The sequence below is a fragment of the Cinclus cinclus genome, chromosome 13 (assembly GCF_963662255.1).
Source record: "Cinclus cinclus chromosome 13, bCinCin1.1, whole genome shotgun sequence".
Classification (NCBI taxonomy): Eukaryota; Metazoa; Chordata; class Aves; order Passeriformes; family Cinclidae; genus Cinclus; species Cinclus cinclus.
In genome coordinates, this window is record NC_085058.1 from 1218607 (window position 1) to 1237627 (window position 19021).

The 19021-nt window shown below is 39.5% G+C and overlaps 3 protein-coding genes across 5 annotated transcripts in view; 2 read left to right on the plus strand and 1 right to left on the minus strand.

Annotated features, from left to right (window-relative positions):
• The window catches only part of DNAJA4 (DnaJ heat shock protein family (Hsp40) member A4), a 70487-nt gene that overhangs the window by 11378 nt on the left and 40088 nt on the right, over positions 1 to 19021 (plus strand). The window lies entirely within an intron of this gene.
• On the plus strand, positions 5 to 11924 carry IDH3A (isocitrate dehydrogenase (NAD(+)) 3 catalytic subunit alpha). Its single transcript, XM_062501090.1, has 11 exons — positions 5 to 60; positions 2098 to 2160; positions 3755 to 3838; positions 4968 to 5082; positions 5587 to 5774; positions 6044 to 6177; positions 6735 to 6837; positions 6916 to 6980; positions 9051 to 9135; positions 9624 to 9776; positions 11694 to 11924. The coding sequence occupies exons 1-11, from the start codon at positions 34 to 36 to the stop codon at positions 11775 to 11777; spliced, it is 1101 nt and encodes a 366-aa protein (XP_062357074.1). The 5' UTR covers positions 5 to 33; the 3' UTR covers positions 11778 to 11924.
• ACSBG1 (acyl-CoA synthetase bubblegum family member 1) overlaps positions 14174 to 19021 on the minus strand; it is a 36521-nt gene continuing 31673 nt past the window's right edge. For 2 of the 3 annotated variants that reach the window (XM_062501089.1, XM_062501087.1), the window contains exons 11-14: positions 18672 to 18889; positions 16732 to 16871; positions 15484 to 15730; positions 14174 to 14557 (exon numbers count right to left, since the gene is read on the minus strand). In XM_062501089.1, coding sequence (XP_062357073.1) covers positions 14481 to 14557; positions 15484 to 15730; positions 16732 to 16871; positions 18672 to 18889 — 682 coding nt within the window. In that variant the 3' untranslated portion in view covers positions 14174 to 14480. The remainder of the gene's footprint in view (positions 14558 to 15483; positions 15731 to 16731; positions 16872 to 18671; positions 18890 to 19021) is intronic. The other variant, XM_062501088.1, reaches the window with a different exon arrangement.

Sequence of the window (19021 nt, forward strand, 5' to 3'; positions counted from 1 at the left end):
CGGGCCTCGGCAGCCGCGGTGCCCGGGCGCGTCATGGCCGCGGTCGCGTGGATGCCCACGGTAGGCAGCGGAACGGGCCGGGCCCTGCCCCGCGGCGCCCGGGACGCGCCCCGGAGCGTGCTGGCGCCTGAGGCGCGGCCGCTCGGCCGCAAGGTCGCGGTGCCGCTGGGCCCTGGCCGCCCTCCAAGGGCCGCGGGGCTCGGACCGAGCGGCGGCCCCGCGGCGCTCGGGGGTTTTGTCCCTGCCCCTACCCGGGACGGCGGTGGGAAGGGGCCGTGGGGGCCGGGCCGGGCCGCGCCGGGGGGAAGTCGCGCCATCCCTGGGAGCGGCCTGCCGAGAGGTCGCGCCGTAGAGGTCATGGCAGCGGTGGGACCACCGCAGGCGCGGACAGCTGCCGGTGCGCGGGTGGCACACGGCACAGCCTGGGAACGCCATGCCCGCTAAGAGCCCGCGGTGCCGGGCACTGCAGAGCCGCCTTGGGGAGAACTGCTACTGGGCTGTGGCGGCCTTCTGCCCCTACACCTGTCCTCTGGGATTTACAGCTCCGAACCATTCCGAAACGCGGGCCTTATCCCGGGGCTGTCACGGAGATGCTGGGTTGTGCCTTGAGTAAATGAAATTTCTTTTGTACCTTTAAATAACAACCTCCTAGAGACAAAGTCATTGAGGCCGCCCCATTTAACCTATCTGCTAAAATGAGGAAGAGCTGTCAAGAGGTAATCAGGACAGGTGACTTTAAGGTCAGAATGGATCAGTTTTCCTTGGGCAGATTCTTTGTTGATGTTACCAATGTTGAACTTAAGTATAATGTACTAGGCCCGTAATTTCTGACAACACAGACTGTGCCCTTTCCAGGCCTACTCTGGAACGTGAATCATGATTCTATAGGCAGGAACTGTACCATGAGAATACACCACACGGTCAACTTCATGTTTTCATTTGATTGCTCTGCCTTCATCCTCAGCCATGTGGCCTGCTCTGGTAAACAGTGCCTGCCTGTTGCAGTGACCTTGTACATCTCATGTGGGGCTACAAGTAAAAATAGATGTAGCTTAGATTACTTCTCCCCCAGCATTCATTACAATATGCATGAGAATTATATTGTTTCTGGTTGTTGCTGTTGGTGTCGACATAGGTTGTTCCTTTTGCCATACACCATTCTGTCAGTAAAGAAATAACAAATACAAGTGGGATAAGAAAAGAATACGAACTGTCAAAGTCATTTCTAGCCTGATAGCTGCAGACTGCCTGCATATGTTAGTATGCCAGAATTGAAGCAGTGTAAGTCTCTGCAGTTAGAAGTCATCTGGCTCTTAAGTCCCAGAGGCATCAGTAGTCCTAGAGAGGAGGTTGAGACTGGGAGGCTGTGATTTTTCTACATATTAGGGATTTTGTCCATAGTGCTCAGCTGGGCAAAAATCCAAGCTTAGATACCATCCCAGTTTTGAAGCTTAATGCCAGCTCAGAATACTCCGAAAATGTATTTCTTTGACTGTGATGTGTAAGACTTGTTGCTGTGGTGAATTTTGTCTTTAATGTGCATTTCAGTTCCACTTTTAAAAAACTGTCAGGCATGTAGAAGGCAACAGTACAACACCTACAGGTATAAAGTTCACCTCAGTTTGAATGGAAGAAGTGACACTAATGTAAAGTAGTTTTGGAAACATCATCTAAAGTGTCTAAAGATACTGTCTACCCTACTGCTGCCAATGAAGTGGTTGATTTTTCACTTTGCTTTCCACAAGTTTTCATCCTTAGCATGTGATGTATTTAGTTAGAATTCCTGCAGCGTTGCTTCCAGCAGGATGTGTGTGTGTGTGAGGACTGCAGGTGGGGCAGAGGCCCCCAGACAGGACGGGAGGGTGTCCTGGGCTCACCTTGTGCTAAGAATACCCATGAGGCTTGGCTTCTTGGAGGGTTAGCCTGCAGCTTGGCAATGCACTGGGTACTCTGGTTTCATTTGGATTTTTATACTAGCTTGAGATAGGAGATTTAAAGCACTATGACTTTAAAAAGGAGATTTGCTGCAATGTTGTTAACCTTGTAAAATCCCGTTTGTGCAGTAAAAGAGCATCTTTTTGTTTTGGATTTTTGCAGGTTTCTCGGTTGCTAGGTGCTTTCAAAAGCCAAAAAAAGGTGACCAGAAGTTTTGGTAATGCTGTGAGTATAATAGTCCCATTTTTTTTATTTTAAGAAGTTTCTCAATGAGTGGGTTTGGAAATTTATAAGATCACTTGTTATTCTTACGTTCCCAAAAAATAAGGGCCAGACAAGTGAACACGCATGTTCTTAATGCCATCCTGGATTTAAATCAATTAATCACAGTCATTGGCAATTGCATATCAGTGTGAGACTACAAAAGACTAGCAAAAAAATGGAAGTGGAAAGTTTTCACAAAATACGGACATAAGCCAGTCTTCTGGAATTCATCTGGGAATGGGCAGATAAATATTGGGCAAAGTAGAAAGATTGTTGAGAAGCTTCTCATTTTCTTTCTTTTGCAAACTTCCCTCTAAGCACTAGATTTACTTTACTGCTGCTTTAAGAATTCCTTGCATCTAAATTTCTGCCTTTTCGAGGTCCTCTTTAAACCACCTTAGATATTGTGTACTTCCCTGTAGATGTTTTACCTTCATTATGTGTATGTGTTTGAAGTACCCGTGGGCCTCCTTTTCAGTGAAGGCAGGAGCGGGTCTCAGCACCCTTAAGCAGGACTTCATGCTAAAGAGGAACAGTGGCTTTTCATGAGAAGTTTTGTAGAACAGCAGGTACAACAGTTAGAAAAGGAACTGAAGGGTCACTTATACAGTATAAAAATCAGAAGGTGACACAGCCCTAGTTCTATTGAAACCCAACAGTTTCAGGCTCAATTGGAGCCCTGCAGTGCTGTCAGACAGCACAACACTACTCTCCAGGCATTTAATCAGTGGCAGCTTGCTCAGCAGCAGGGTTCTTTTTGTTTGTTGTGCACAGTGAATTTCTTTGGCTCAAAAGTTAAAAAATAAGTCACTATATATTGAAAATCTGCCTTGGGAGTTGATTCTATTGGGGGGTTTTTCAAATAATGTACGTGTGCTGCCTTTTTTGTAGGTAATAATGTGCCTATAAGAGCTGTTGGCTCTCTTTAAATAAAACAAAATGAGCTGGAATACGTACCGTTAGAACAGTGACCATAATTTATCATTTTTTTACTTGTTTGATGATGATAAACAAGACTGAGGACATTATAAGGTGAAAGTAAGTTGGTATTGTTAAAAATGGGTCTGAGACTTTTAGGAGGTCACTTGAGAAGTTCAGCTTGGCATGACCTTTTTTTAAGGTAGCTTTTCATACACATAATCATTTCTAGCATGTGTCAGTATTATGCAGCATGTTGATAATATTGAAGACATATGTGGACCAGAGCCATAACTAGGTAATATAACTTGCTCTCCACAGTTCCAGAGGAAAGATGCTATGTTCATTAATTTCAAGGAGTACTGAGCAGGAATCTGCCGTTCATATTCAGCCTGTTTTGAAATAGGAATAGGTAGTAGATACATTTTTAAACAATTCTCTCAAAACATTTACACACTCCCTTGGAAAGCAAGCCCGTCCTTCTCACTTCTGTACAGGACTGCTGTTCTTCATAGTGAATGAAGAAAACTTCTTTTGTTTTCTAATAGGTACTTGGTTCCTACAACACACAAAGATGTTTTCTATGTAGAAAACAAACACTGATTTGTTGTACTACTACTGATATTTTTTTACCTAGGTACAAACAGTAACTTTAATCCCAGGAGATGGCATAGGACCTGAGATTTCTGCTGCTGTCATGAAGATCTTTGATGCTGCCAAAGTAAGTCACATTTGTCTTGCTATAAGCATCAAAAATTTAACTGCAACAACAAATATTAATTACACATATTTAAAAAAAGCTTAAAATCACTTTTAAGAGGTTAAGTTGTATTTAAGCTATTAAAACTTCTTTCCATATAAAGAGTTTGAAGCTTCAGCTAATAAAAGACAGGAATGTGATACCAAGGCACGGCTTGAAACTGTTATCTGACAGATTGAGAGCAAATGCTGTGTTTAATTTTTGGAAATATGAACTCAATGTCATGTGAAATCATCTTGTTGATGTAGTAATCCTGAGCAACTGACAGAGGATGTTCTTTCATTTATTATGACTTCAAGTGCAGGTCAAAAGCGTGTGTGAAAGGACTGGCTCATTTCAGCAATCCAACTGCTGTGTTGCCAAACACATTAACTTCAGTGATCTGAAAACTGACCATATCCAAGAACTGTTCTCTTACCTTTCTGAGAATTTCATCAGAACTTGTCAAGTTTCCTTGAAAGGAAATGCAGTTCTTCAGGCAAGATGCCTGTTAAATTGTTCCACATTAGTAACAGCAACCCGGCATATTCCTTTTTTATTACAAATATCCAACATGGATTTGAAGACGTGAAGTTTCTTTAATTCTGTTATATCTTTTCCTTTGTGAAATCATCCTGATTAAATGAATGGGTGGCAGGCTGTCTCCACTTACAGTCCTGTGGTGAATGCAAATTCAGAAAGCATTGTGGAGCACGTGCAGATTTTCAGTGTGCAAAGATAACAGATACACATCTATGTCATACACAGTCTTCCAGTCAGTGGAGATGAGTTCTCAATTAATTCAGCTTTAAAATGTTGTCTCTTGTATACAAGGGACCCAACAGCTGTAAAACCTTTAAAGAAATAGCACTTACATACATGACATCTAGGGCAGCATTGTGGTATTCACATTTATGATGATTTGCTGCTCACACTATTTCATTTCCACTTAGTTAATTGCATTTAGTACAAATATCTCATGCTTATCCTCACTCACTGGAGAAAACACTGTTCGGAAAGGCCTGGACAAAATTCCTTATACACCTTCTTGTGAAAATTAAAACTTGGAGCAAAGTCATGACATTAAAGTTAATAGTGTGTGTGTGTTTAGGCACCTATTCAGTGGGAAGAGAGGAATGTTACAGCTATCCAAGGACCAGGAGGGAAGTGGATGATACCCCCAGAAGCCAAAGAATCCATGGATAAAAACAAAATGGGATTAAAAGGTATTTTAGGGGTTAATCACAGATATTAAATACATGAGTTTGATGTAAAGCCAAAGTTCTTCCTCTGTAGCACAATAAAATAGGTAATTATAGGGGACAGCCTGTCAGGTAGTTGCCTGTAATCTTGGAACAGTCCTTCATTTCCAAGCCATACATTTGATAGTTGTTGATACCAACCTTTGAACTCTCTGCAGAAGGCATTTCTAAGATACACAATAGTATGCAATAACCACATTACTAATGAGCAGTATCTTTAAATGTTTTAATGAATACATTTTGTAAAGTCTTTTCCATGTAAGGCTTGCCATTTGGCCTTTACCCAGCTGATTAATGTGCCTGTGCATTAATTGATAGAACAGAGAATTCCCATGGCATTCCAGCATAAGGGTTAAACAGGAATTTGGAGATCCTCTGTAGGAGTCCCACTCGACCTAGAGTTTGAGCTCTCAGATCCATGGAGGGGTTTCTTTCCTCCTTCATTCTTGTGTATCTGGTTTTCTCCAGGGCCTCTAAAGACCCCAATTGCTGCAGGGCACCCATCCATGAATCTGCTGCTGCGTAAAACCTTTGACCTGTATGCCAACGTGCGTCCATGCGTGTCCATCGAGGGCTACAAGACACCCTACACAGATGTGAACATCGTCACCATCCGTGAGAACACCGAGGGCGAGTACAGCGGCATCGAGCACGTGGTGGGTGCCAGAGCTGCCCCTCTGCCCAGCACTGCTCACCTTGTGTCTCACTGGGGTTCAGGGGATCCTTTACTTTGGCACCTCTGAAATGTGCCAGAGCTGCCCCTCTGCCCAGCACTGCTCACCTTGTGTCTCACTGGGGTTCAGGGGATCCTTGGCACCATTAAATGTTCTACTGTGAAATGCTTTCTGCCTCACTTACAATTCTGCTGCTTGGTTCCCAGTGGGAAGAATGAACTTGCCCTGCTGATGCACTTCATATCTTTCAGATTGTTGATGGGGTTGTGCAAAGCATCAAGCTGATCACAGAGGAAGCCAGCAAGCGCATTGCAGAGTTTGCTTTTGAATATGCCAGAAACAATCAGAGAAGCCATGTGACTGCAGTGCACAAGGCAAATATTATGTATGTTGACACTTCTTTTGAGAAAATGAAAACAAAAAAATCCCCAAAAATTCAATTATAAATAACTGCTTAAGTCTTATTCAAATGTGAAACTTCTGTTGATGTCTCCTAAGTAAAATAGGCAGTACTCACCCAGTATTGACAGGGTTGAGATAATTGTGCACCAATGTTCTTATTAGCAAGTTTGTAGTAATCCTTCCAAAGCTCCTATTTAGAAACATTTAAACAAGGAAAATGAATTTAAAAACTGAGGCTGAAAGTGGCTGGTGTCTTTTGCGATTTCCACACCACTTTAATCAGAACGGAGTCGTAACTCGTGTGATATTATGTGACATCACCTTCACAAATTCACTGAGTTTTTCATAAATGAATAGAAGTCATTCTGAGAATTAACGTATGCTGATTAAACTATTGATACAGAAATATTTTAGGAGGGATAAATAGTCACAAATTAAGTTTCTGAATTCTAATTAAACCCCTGTTGAATGCAGTTTTCCTTATCTGCAGTACCGCTTCCTTACAATAACTGCAATATTCTCTGGCTTATCTAATTGCAGGAGAATGTCTGATGGGCTTTTCTTGAGAAAATGCAGGGAGGCAGCAGAAAACTGTAAAGATATTAAATTCAATGAAATGTATCTGGATACTGTATGTCTGAATGTGAGTATTTATGTTTTAGTTGTGGTTATCTTTTTCAGTCTAAATTGTTAGCCCTAATAAAAATATACTTCCTTCTAGATGGTTCAAGATCCATCTCAATTTGATGTGCTTGTTATGCCAAACTTGTATGGTGACATCCTCAGGTATGGAGATTTTCATTTAAACTCCCAACATGTAAAATACTGATACTTTCCCCACAGTCACTGAAGTCACATGCAAGCCAGATGGGGGATCGTGTTATGCACTCAGACTTCTTAACAGACATTCACTGCTTCAGTTATTCATATGCTGATGGGAAGGGTATATGATGAGAATGTACTTTTTATTTTAAAAAAATCTCTTTTTGCTTATGGAGGCTGTGAATATTGTTCAGATGAGACAGAGAAATTTCTCCAAATGTGTGAAGGATATAATTGCTTACCTTGTAATAGAGAATAAATGCCTGGTTAGATACTAGAGAAAAACTTTTCATCCTCAGCACTAAAACAGATTGTGTAGGATGACTGTGGGACCATGATGTACACAGGGAGCTCATCATACAGTTCAACCAGTCTGCACAGGCACTGAAGAACTAAAGGTGTGGCCTCTTCATATCCTGCCAGCTCTTGGTTACCTTCAAAGTAAATTTTATATTTGAATAACATTAATACTAGAGATTCTTTGTGTCTTGAAGGCAAAACCCATCAGCACACATTTTGCATATTAGGTAGAGTGTAAATTCCATTAAGCATCTGTAAAAAGAAGTGCTTTAATTGGAACTAATAAGTGTATTATGTAACATAGTTTCTTCTCACACCCCTAAGGAGAGATTGAGAAAAGAGCCTGAAATGGAATTTTTACTGGAATGTTCGACTATTCACATCTTATAGTCCATCCCCTTTTTTGTACAATAATACATTTAAAGGTAACTTAAGTAGAGGAAGACCTGGTTTTTAAGCTTCTCTTACCACTCTCTCTGTGATAAGGCTGTGCATGCTAAAATTCAGATTGGAAATAATGCTTCTTGCTTTAAGAATTAGTGAAGGTGTGCACAGGGCCATCACAGCAACTCTTACACTGTTAACAAAGAGAAGTCAAATCAGGAGTCTCATGATCATCAATACCATTTCACAGAGTTCACTATCACCCATTTTAAAGTTCTCGTAGAAATTCTGTAAAAATTGTATCATTCTAAAACTTTACAATAAATTTGAGTCTTTTCTTGTAAGAGGGCACTATCACCACTGGGTGAGGTCTCACCTGCTGCTCTAGATGAATTCCAGGCAGGTTCCTTAGACTGAAGAGGTCTGAATAGGCAGAAGACAATCTCTTCTCTTTAAACATTAAATACTTAGAATGGCAAATGCAGACTGTATTCCTTTTCCCAGCTCTATGCAACTTAAGATAGGTGGTTTATTTTAGCTTAAAATACTGTTCTGAAAAGTCATCCAAACTTTTCCCTTTGTTAGTCCTAAGCTAAGGACTAACTAAGCTTAGTAGGAGCCAGGTTGTGGGCAATAATTATGTGTGAATGTTTTAAGAGCTTTGTTCATCAGTGTGTTCAGCTCAAGGGTACAGTATGACAATAGGCACAGTTGTTTTGTCCTTTCCCATATTAATTTTGATGGAAACCAAATGCAAATTGCTTATATCTGATGATCTGCTTATGTCAGACTTGTGACCTGCAGGCTGTTGAGTAAAGAGAGGGGGGAAAACTGGTGTCACTTGGAAAATGTTCCTTAGGCTGTACACAATACACTACAAAACCACCAGTAACTCACCTACCTGAGCACAATTCCTCCACATTTTTTAGAAGGAATTCACATATGAAAAGTAGTTCTGGGCCCCTTCAGAGGAAGTAATATTTTCGGATAGTTACAGGGAACTGTACGTAACAATTAGTTTTTGAGACTTCTACACATATTCTGTGCTTCTAGTACTTCTCATTGTGCATGTGTCTTATCAGCTTTATTCTAGTATTTGGAATTTCCTTTTAATTTTCCATTATTACATTGTCTTCTGCTAGTAGTTCTAAGAATTTTCTAATGTTCTGATGGGGTACAGGTGGCTTACCAGCATCTGTTCTTTCTCCGTAATATTTTCAGACTGTGCAGGTGTATAAATTAAGTTATATTTGCAGTTGATTGATAAAAATATTTTAATACCTTGCAGAAAGGCAGCTGTATATGGAAAAACTCGTGGATTATTTAATTTGGTAGTTGGGTTTTTTTCAGTGACTTGTGCGCTGGACTCATCGGGGGTCTTGGAGTAACACCCAGTGGAAACATTGGTGCCAATGGTGTGGCCATTTTTGAATCCGTAAGTCTTGTTACACAAGGCAGAGTAGTAATAGCTTTGTCTCAACCTGACAGTCTAAACTTTTCCATGCCATACAATGATGACATTTATCTATCAAAGTTCTTCCTAGAACTCTTTTTTTTTACTGTGAAGATGCTCAAGCTTTACCCTTCGAGGTTAAAGTAAAAACTCCATGTAGAGTTTTCGCGCATCCTTTCTTTGACCGATACTTTCTTTTCCCACTTTTTCGTATGATAAATATTCCCTATGAAATAGAACTCGTTGGTCACAATTTAAAGATATTAGGTGACCTGGTTTTCCCTTTCTGACATCTTTGAACTGAATTGTTTTGGTCCTTGGCTTGTCCTTTCCACTGACTGTATCACAGCCAAGCAAGTCCTATTTTAACAGGAAGATCTATGTGCAAGCTCAGGTTGCTTGCATAGCTGCCTAGGACATTTAAATCAGCCTAAAGACATAGTAACAGATAGGTTTGCTCTCATTTCTAGGTTCATGGAACAGCACCAGACATTGCAGGAAAAGACATGGCCAATCCCACTGCCCTCCTGCTGAGCGCTGTGATGATGCTTCGCCACATGGGAATGCACAAACACGCCTCCAAGATTGAGTCAGCCTGCTTCGATACCATTAAAGATGGAAAGGTAACCCGAGGGTGTGCAAATTGATGCAGTGAATTAAAATCATACTGGATCAAAACAATTAACTTGGAACATTCACAGCAGAGTGGGGGATGGCCTGCTGAGCTGGCCTGTTGCATGAGCAGTGCCACTGTCCTTCTCTGACAGGAATTATATTATTTTCTACTACTGGTGACACTAAATCTGCCCAGCACAGCAATAAGGGAATAGGCTGTAGCATTCTTTTTGTCTCAGCAATGCTCGTCTTACATTTCCACAGCTTTATGAACTCCAGAATAGGGAACTGGATGTCTGTTTTTCAGGAAGAGAATCAAGAGTTTTAAGTAACTTTTAGCATCTCCCTTACGAACTTTATGAGATGTACAAAGCATATATATTGAAATCTGGATCCTGAATGAAGGAGTTCATTTACCTTTCACAGGCTTCATCATCCACTTTGTTTATGGCATTTCAGTCCTGACTGTAATACTTCTGTTTCTGTTTTTTCAGCTCACTTATTTTCTTTTTTCATTCTTAACTGCTTTCACTAATTTTTGACTACAAAGGAACAGATTTATCCAGTATTAACTTTTTTTTCCTAAAGATTATGTATGTTTCTCTTTGGAAGTCAGTGTCCTCAGATTCATGACTCAAAGGGGGGAGAGGGGGTTTATGCTCTGAAACTTGACAGATTTATGGCCTTATCAGTTCACTTCTCTACATTGATGTCCATCTCCTGAAAACATAGATGGAAAAACCTTGAAGACTGCACTTAAAGAGGATTAGCAGCTAGTCATGCTGGTTCATTTATCTTAGGCTAGACCACACTGCTTTGTTGTTAAAAGTAATAAAAATGCTGAAACCAAAAGTTGTCATCATTTTGTAAGTTGGCAGCTATCTTGCTATGTGTAGGAGCCAGTATAAAAAAAATTCTAAACTTACAACTGAATAAAGAGGTGCTCCTGTAAAGTTCCCATTTCCTGCTCTGGAAATGAAATCCTTCATCTGCAGGTCAGAAATTCCAAGGAAGGTAATAGTCCAAGTTTCCTGACATGGCTACTTGTTTACTAGTTACTTATAATGTTACAATTATATGCTCACAATGGAGAGAACATTTTTAACTGAAAATCCCCATAATACAATTTAAATTACAAGATCCTAAAATAGTAACTGTTGTTGCTTCTCTTGCTTGTTATTCCTCCCTTCCCCTCAACCAGTTAATTGTATGTGTGTATGTGTGTGTGTGTGTGTGTGTGTGTGTGTGTGTGTGTGTGTGTGTGTGCTTTGGGGGGGGGAGGGGGGAACTAATACTTCTAATTATCTCCTAGAGTGCTTTGATCTAGCTAGGTTAGACAAGCAATGTTGCCATCTTCATGATGGCAGACAGGAGTTGTACTTGATGAAAGAGGTTTTTAACTCTACATTTCCTATCTCTTAAATAAATTAAGCAAACTTTGAGAATTGTTAACATGCAGCATTAAGAGTTATGTGTGTTTGTTCTATGTGGGTTTCCTTAAAAAAAAGGACCCAATCTTTCTGAATTACTCTCAATTAGTTGTCCTTGTGCTGAACCTTCATATATGAATTTTATTTCCAAAGGACAAACTTTTTTCTGAAGATGTAAATACTTGACCATTAAATACACCATTAAAGGACTTCGTAGAGCTTTGACCACACATTTTCTTCTGCAGTTAGGATAAAATCATGTTAAAATCACATTCAAATCTAATAACATTGTAAGTACTTCATGTATACTCAGCTTTTCTCTCCCTGTGCAATCCTTATTGATGAAGTCTCTATGGGATGCAGAGCTCAAACCTGATGTATTCCTGCTCACCTTATTTACTATCAGATCATGAGAACATCCAGAACTGTTCAGAGACAGCACTGGCCCCTTAATACATTTCAGTAATATCTTTTTTCTTTCTTTCTTTCTTTCAGGTCTTGACAAAGGACTTAGGAGGCAATGCCAAGTGCTCGGAATTCACAGAGGAGATCTGCCGCCGAGTACGGGACAAAGACTAAACCTCCTCCTGCTGGTGACTGGAAGGACACATCACAGAGTACAATATATGTAACCTGATATCCACATGCATAGTTTGCTTATCTCTTGAGGGCAAACTTTTTAGCTGAGGCCTCTCCATTAATAAATCTAGTCCAAATGGCTACAAATGATGCTGTGCCTGCTTTCAGTGGACTTCTCCAAGTGCTTTGTCTTATTTATTTTTTTTTCTATCTGGTGAACATTTTTATGTAAGTGAATTCTTTTTTTGGCACTGTAACTGTCTAATATTTTCCATTTCAGTTAGAGGGTTTTGCTTTCCATATAGAAAAATTATGCAAACAAGCCAGTAACAGAATTAGTGAAATATAAAAGCACCTTAATGTTTAAAACCTGCTTTATTGTTCTTGTTGAAATTAAAAAGGTGTTCAAGCCTAAGAGCAGCACAAGATGATCTTCATACATAGAAACAGGTATAAAATAACTTAAAATAGCAATTTTGTGTTACAAGCAATGAGAAAACCACTTTAGTACTCTGGTGATTCATGAAATAGAGCTCTGCCCACCCAAGGCATGAATTAAGAAATACAAAATTCTAGAGATTTAATCTATTTCTGTATTTAAAAAAAAACCTACAGCCATTAACAAGGGGTGAAAAATTAATGCTGAAGCAAAGTTTTTTTGAAATCTGTATACCAAAATAATTCTTACAAGTTTTCCTCTCTGAAATACACTTTATAATAGAGTTCTAATGAGGGCAAACTATACAAAATTACTTCCATCATATATTGTGAGGGGAAACTTTGCAAATTTACACTCAATATTTCATGAGTTTGGCTAGAATGCTGTTGTGTTGTAGTTTCTGCACAGTCTGCTCAGTGTGTCTTCCTGTATTGACTAGTAATTTTATTCTAGAAACCCTGAATGTAAGAGACTAGTTGTAAATGGATTAAGACAGATCAGCGCTTTGGCTCTGGTGACTATGTTCCAGAAATACATTTCATCCCTATTCAAGGGGATCTGAATCTATTTTAATCTTGCTTACTAAGCTTAATGAGTGCAAAAGCAACTGGTTGCCCTCCCCTCCCTGTCAGGTACAGATCATCACTCGAGTCCTTCTGATCTGTAGCTATCAAGGCATTTCTTCCATTTCCGTGCCTGACAAGGAAATGGGAATTTTCAAACTCCTTAGTATGGCACAGGATTATCCCTCCTGCCGTAAGCAGGCTTCTTAAAGCCTTGTTCTATTCCTAGAAAGTAATTAAGAGCAGTAATAACTATTGCAACTGTTTTGGGCTGGTTGTTTCAGAAGTAAAACAACTTTTGGAGTTACAACTTCTTGTGTCACTCTCTAAAGTAAGCACCCCAGCTTTTTTATAGAGTCTAACAAGATGCTGGAGGAGCTTTATTCCTCCCACACTCTGCTTTTTGTGAATGGGGCAACATTTCTTTGTGTTTTACAAGCTGCTGCTTCCTTGTTTCCTTCAGATTAATATTGTTAAAGAAATTCTGATTTACCATTGCGCTCAAAATGGGGAAGAATAAACTTTTCAAAGTCCTATTGCTTGTTTTGTTTTTATAATCCTTGGCTGCTGCTCTGTCTTATGTATTGAGCTGATTATTGGTACTTGCTACCAATCTTATGTCTGTAAGATGTGTGAGACTGGTAATGGAACTTTTATGGAAGCCTTAACCTGTTCTGCATATTTTTTTGGTCTCAATAGCAGGCTGTGGCCTGCCTGCCTGTGTGAGCTACTCTAGCTGTCTGCCAGAGATCACTTATAGGACACCCTTTAGACAACCTTGTGCCAAGCATTTCCTTCTCATAATATGATTTATTTTGCATATGGGTAAGAAGAAATGCAGCCCACATTAGTCAGAATTAGTGCAATGTGAATACTGGAACATGCAGATACACACCAACAAGCACTGCTCAAAGAAAAGCACTGTAAGCAATTTTAAAGAAGTTTCTGTAATAGCATTTTAATGTGAGAGCTCCTGTAGTTACTCCTTGGTGTGGTGTCTTTCAGTCTTAGGGAGCTACTGCCCTGCTTTTTCTGATTATTTGTATTTATGAGAACTAGTAATGCTTATTCCAATGTGGACTCAAGAAGCTAACTGCTGTGTTCACGGAAGTCTGAATTCTAGGCATTACAGAAACAGAAGTGTCTTCAGGTTCTGAAATGTTAGTGAACAAGAAAGTGGTCTCTGGGAGGGGATAAAAAATGCCAGCACTTCTGTGTTTTTTTGGTTTTTTTTTTGTGGTTTTTTTTTTTTGTGGTTTTTTTTTGTTTGTTTTGTATTTTTTAATCACTGGAGTGGTATGACAGCTTCATTAAGAAGTACTGCTATCTATCAAAATGTATCATGACCTACAGGCAACATCCTGTAGAACAAAAGAAAAGGAAGAAAAATGGAAGACTGTATAGAAAACTTTATGTTTCAATCTAGAGGAATTAGTTATATCTGCTTTATACGACATAGAAGGATGTTTTAGGTCATTTAGGTCAAAGTAAAAGCAGTATTAGAGAATGGACACACTGTAGAGGCTCCTGTAAAAAGAAGACAAATGATCAGGTGAGTATCAAGAACAACTAAATTGACAGCAGCTTTCTAGAGGTTTGGTTCAATAGACTACAAACTCAAACCATAAATCTTTGTTAATGCTTTTGATGAGAAAATACTTCCTTTTTCTTACAGGTCTTAATGGTTGGAGGAAACACTTTTTATTCTTTATAGAAGGAGTCTACTTCATTTCGGTATTTCTCGAGCACAGCGAGCCGCTTCAGCTTCATTGTGGGACCTTGAAAGAGGGAGAATCAAATCCAGAAATAGGAAAAGAAATTCCTGCTCAGTCTGAGCTTTGGTGCCTAAGGTTTTTATTGAAGAGCCTGTTGGGAAGAACATGCTCTCCCTTTAAGCACAGATAAATGCTAAAAGTGAGAAGCAAGTGTGATATGTGAGATTGCCTCCACATAAGCATGAGGATTTCCAAGGGAGCTGCAGATAAGACAGTGGTAACTGGCTACTGCTTTTTTCATAAAAATATGTTTTTGAAAGCTTTTAAACAATTCCCAGTTTATTCAAAGACCTGGTAATGTGCTTTGGGCTCCATTATCAGGCTTTCACTGTCTTGCTGCTTTTGTTTGTTTTCTTTTAAAGAGAAACTTCCAATGCCTTAACTTTTAGCTTTTATACTTTCCAGATCAGTACTGCTTTAGTGCATAACTCAAACTCCATAGCCTGTCAGCTACTGTTTCCCTATTTTTATTCAGATAACACAATTCCCCCTCTAGGCCTGAAACCCAAGGTCACCTTATTTTCACAGGTGTGACCAACTTGTTTGGGTGTCAGCTGTGTGAGACTCCTGCCCAAGGTGCACCTTGTGAAGCCTTTCAGTAAATACTTACCCTTTCTCCTTTAACTCTGTCTAGCCTCTGTTCTAGGTTGCCATTCCAGGCATCACTTTCAGTATTATTACTGGAAGTTATTAATACTTTAATGCATAAGGAATTAACCAGAATTGCTTAATTACCCAAAGCAATCTGAAATTTTAGAACTCTACTTGCAAATGAGCACAGATTCATCAATGTGTGCGCAGCAATAGCTCTCAATTTTTGTATTCCCTACCACACACTGCTTAACCATTTTTCCTTTCCCTGTACTGAATATTCTTAGATCAGCAGCCTCTTAACTTTGTGTACCTCAAGATAAATCAGTAAGTCTTACCTAGTTCCCCACCAGAAATGGAAAAGTCTCTTGGCAGGACGATCCATTTCTGAATGCAATGAACCCTGTTGGTAGCAGTGCTGTTGACTCTGTTGATTCCCTCCTGGATGGCTCTGTAGATCGCTTGGTCTCTTGTGGCTACAATCTCGGACACTCTGGTGGCATTACTGCCACTCCTTTGGCAGAAGTCTCTGGCTTGCTCTGTGAGAATGTCAGTAGGATCAGATGTATCTGGGTCCAGCACACTCTAAAATATCAAATGAAGTGAATCATCAAACATTCCAGAGGCATTAACAGCTTCTCTGACCAGGCCATCCCCCTTGGGAAGAAGGCTCAGGATAAAAACACAAGCATGCTGTAAGCTTTAAAAGGCAGAAATACCTACAGATCATAAAGGGCTTTTCTTTCCACTTGGCTACCAAATGCAAATATTTTTGGCTTATATGCAGATGTTATAAACAGACTTAAAACACGTGAATTAATTCGTCCACAGAGTCCATCCCTGACCTTGAATTTCTGCCATATTTTCCACATGACTCCATTGTTAGAGGGAAACATTTAGGCCGTCATTCAATGGAATTGTTATGGTGTAATGCAAACAGCTTGAGATAGAAGTGTTCCTACTAGACTTCTTACATGAGTGTTTCTATTGTACCTGAATATAGGGAGTACCAGTTATATAGTGGACAATGTGAAAACACCTAAGTGGCATTCATTAGGTATGTCCACAGAATTGAAGCGCAAACGTTTTAGGAAAACAGTGTTTTCTCAACTGAAGTTTATACCACAGCAAGGCCCTTATAGTTATTTTGTTCCGTGGTCATCATTCTTTGTTATAAAAATAACAAATTGTAGAGAAATGTTTCTGTTGAAAAGTTTCTGGGTTTGCCCATAAATAGAGACACTTCTTGGTTTTGCTCATCTGTAAGCATAAAAACTATTGTTGCGTTCTGTTACAGACACTTCTCAATCTTCCAGCATTTCTTATATAAAAATCTGCATTTAAATAGAAAATAGCTCTAATTGTGTATGTAGGAGAAACAGCAGTAAACATGTGGATGTTTAGCAGATTAGGTAACCCTAAGTTTAGACCTAGCAGGATTTGTCTGTAGTTGCTTCTTTTTTTTTCCCACTGCTAACATCCTCCTATCTAATTTTAGGTATTTTTTACAAATAGTTCAAAATTATTATTATTTTGTTAGGTGCAGGTGTATAACTTCACTGAAGGCAATACTGGAACTGGCCTACCTTTAGGGTCAGGAACATTGACAAAAACTTCTTCTTATCTCCAATCACCATAGCGTTACTAACAATTGGGAGTTCTTTTTTAACAGCATCTTCGATTGGAATCGGAGGCACGTTTTCACCTCCAGCTGTAATAATCAAATCTAGGCAAAAAAAGAAAGGCTATGAGTTGAATTCAAATAAATTCCAAATATCAGGTTAATATCTGGCTCAATCTGCTTTTCTTATTCTGACATAAAAAAGAAGAGATATTTTTCCCAACATAATATTTTCCAAATACCATAAATCCTATTAATTATCTTCAAAACAAAAATGTTACTGTTTTTCAAACATGTGCTTAAGTTCTTAGATCTCCCTCAGTATATTTGCTCCAGATATTTTTTACATAATCCAGTAACAGTTTATTCTCAAGGGACTGTTAACATAACTAGAATTTTTCTGTGAGAGATCATCTCTTCCAAATTAGCATAGGATTCACCCTCTATTCTATTGTTGCTGTCTCACCAAAATGCAAGTTCCTTGTTAAGATAATGATTAAAACCAATTCTTAAATCCACCAAGAGGGGTCAGACAAAAATAAGTTACTACTGGAGGAAGGTTTGACAAAAGCAACATTTGTTGTGAAGCGATGTTCTATTAAATTATTACAAACTTGTGTATTCTTCAAGTAAATTCCAATTCTTTGCTTTTGTTATATTGGTGACTTCTCATTGTCCTCAAAAAATTGTCTTCACAGCAGTTCAGACCATGCTTCAACAAATAACACAGATACACTTTTCTAGGTCTAACTTTTCCTCTCATTCCACACTCCTTTTGCAATAGACTTTTGTTTCAGATCCTCTATCAATCTCTCTGGCCCTTAGTTTTTCATTGTCCTGACTTGGACTTAATTTAAAACTTCAATGAATAGGTTTTCATTGTCCTGACTTGGACTTAATTTAAAACTTCAATTAAACTGGATATATGGTTATTTTATCCCAGACTATCTATCGTAAGTAATTTAGAGTAACTCCTATTAGTTCAACAATCAAGAGAGATATTAGAGAAACACTAATGTTATGGGTTGAGACAAGGGATTTTTACTGCTGTGCTAGATGAAAATTAATCAGACAAGAAAACAAGTTAAAATCAAGACAGCTGCATTTGGTGCAGGCTATTAATAGTACCCACTTCAGTCCTGATTCCTAGCAGGACATGATGCCATATGTGACAAATTCACTCATCTGTATTATCCCCTAGTGATTCATCTTACATTCTAAGATGATACTAACTCAATTCTTCAATCTTTCTCAGTTATTCTTGCCTGTGACCAATCCCACTGTCTGAATATGTCTGGTGAAGAAAATCTCCACGTCAGCCAGTGAGCAGTCTGAGTCTGGTGAGCCTTCAGCCAGTGTCCTGTAATGACACCCAAGTGCTTAAGCTGTGCCTTTCCCTGCTGTCTGCAAACACTTCACCTAAGCCACCAGAGGAACTGACCACTAACCCACAGCAACAACTGCTGTGTAACAGAGGGTGCCTCTCCTTCCTGCCTGAACATTCTCATGTGCAGTTAAGACACTTTTGCAAGACTCAAAGGAAGACTGGACAGCTTAATGATATCATTCAGATCAAACACAACACATTAAACCTGTGTTAGCAGTTTTCGCTAATTGTAATTAATTAATTTCATTAGCTATTGTAATTAATACTCAGTAAAAGTCTGGGTGATGAAAAGCCTCATTGTAGGAACTGAATCATCTCCACCTACTACAGACTAGAGAGAAACCTTCCTTGTACACAGAGCACACTGTGGTTTTCTCACAGGAAAGTTTATTTTACCTTCCTGTTAGAGCAATGCTGCTGGTATTGGAGGAAAGACACTTCATTAAATGCACATCTGAGAGATGACTGAATAGTGCTGAACATTCACCAGGAACAGAGAGCAAGACTTTGCCTATTACCTTTAATTCTTCCAGTGACATAGAGAAAGCCATCCTTGTCTAGCTTTCCTAAATCTCCAGAATGCAGCCACCCCTCCTCATCAAAGGTTTCTTTTGTTCTGTCTTCCATATTTAAATAACCCATGAAAACAGTCCTTCCCCAGAAACAGATTTCTCCATTGCCTTCTGCATCTTTGTCCACCAGTTTCACTCTGCATCCAGGTGGTGGTTTACCACAGCTACCAGAGAAGAGCAGAAAAACCCCACAAGCATCACAGAAACATCAAACACAATACTGATAAACTGGCCAATGTGCTAGATTCCTGAAACTGTCGAAGTATCCATGACTGCAAACACCACCGTGCTGTAAC

What these genes read in the sequence shown, in the direction of transcription:
- IDH3A (XM_062501090.1), top strand. Translation starts at nt 34, where the DNA reads ATGGCCGCGGTCGCGTGGATGCCCACG. An exon ending in CCAGAAGTTTTGGTAATGCT is followed by an intron (nt 2,161 to 3,754) that starts GTGAGTATAATA and finishes TTTTTTACCTAG; the next exon opens with GTACAAACAGTAACTTTAAT. An exon ending in TGGATACTGTATGTCTGAAT is followed by an intron (nt 6,838 to 6,915) that starts GTGAGTATTTAT and finishes ACTTCCTTCTAG; the next exon opens with ATGGTTCAAGATCCATCTCA.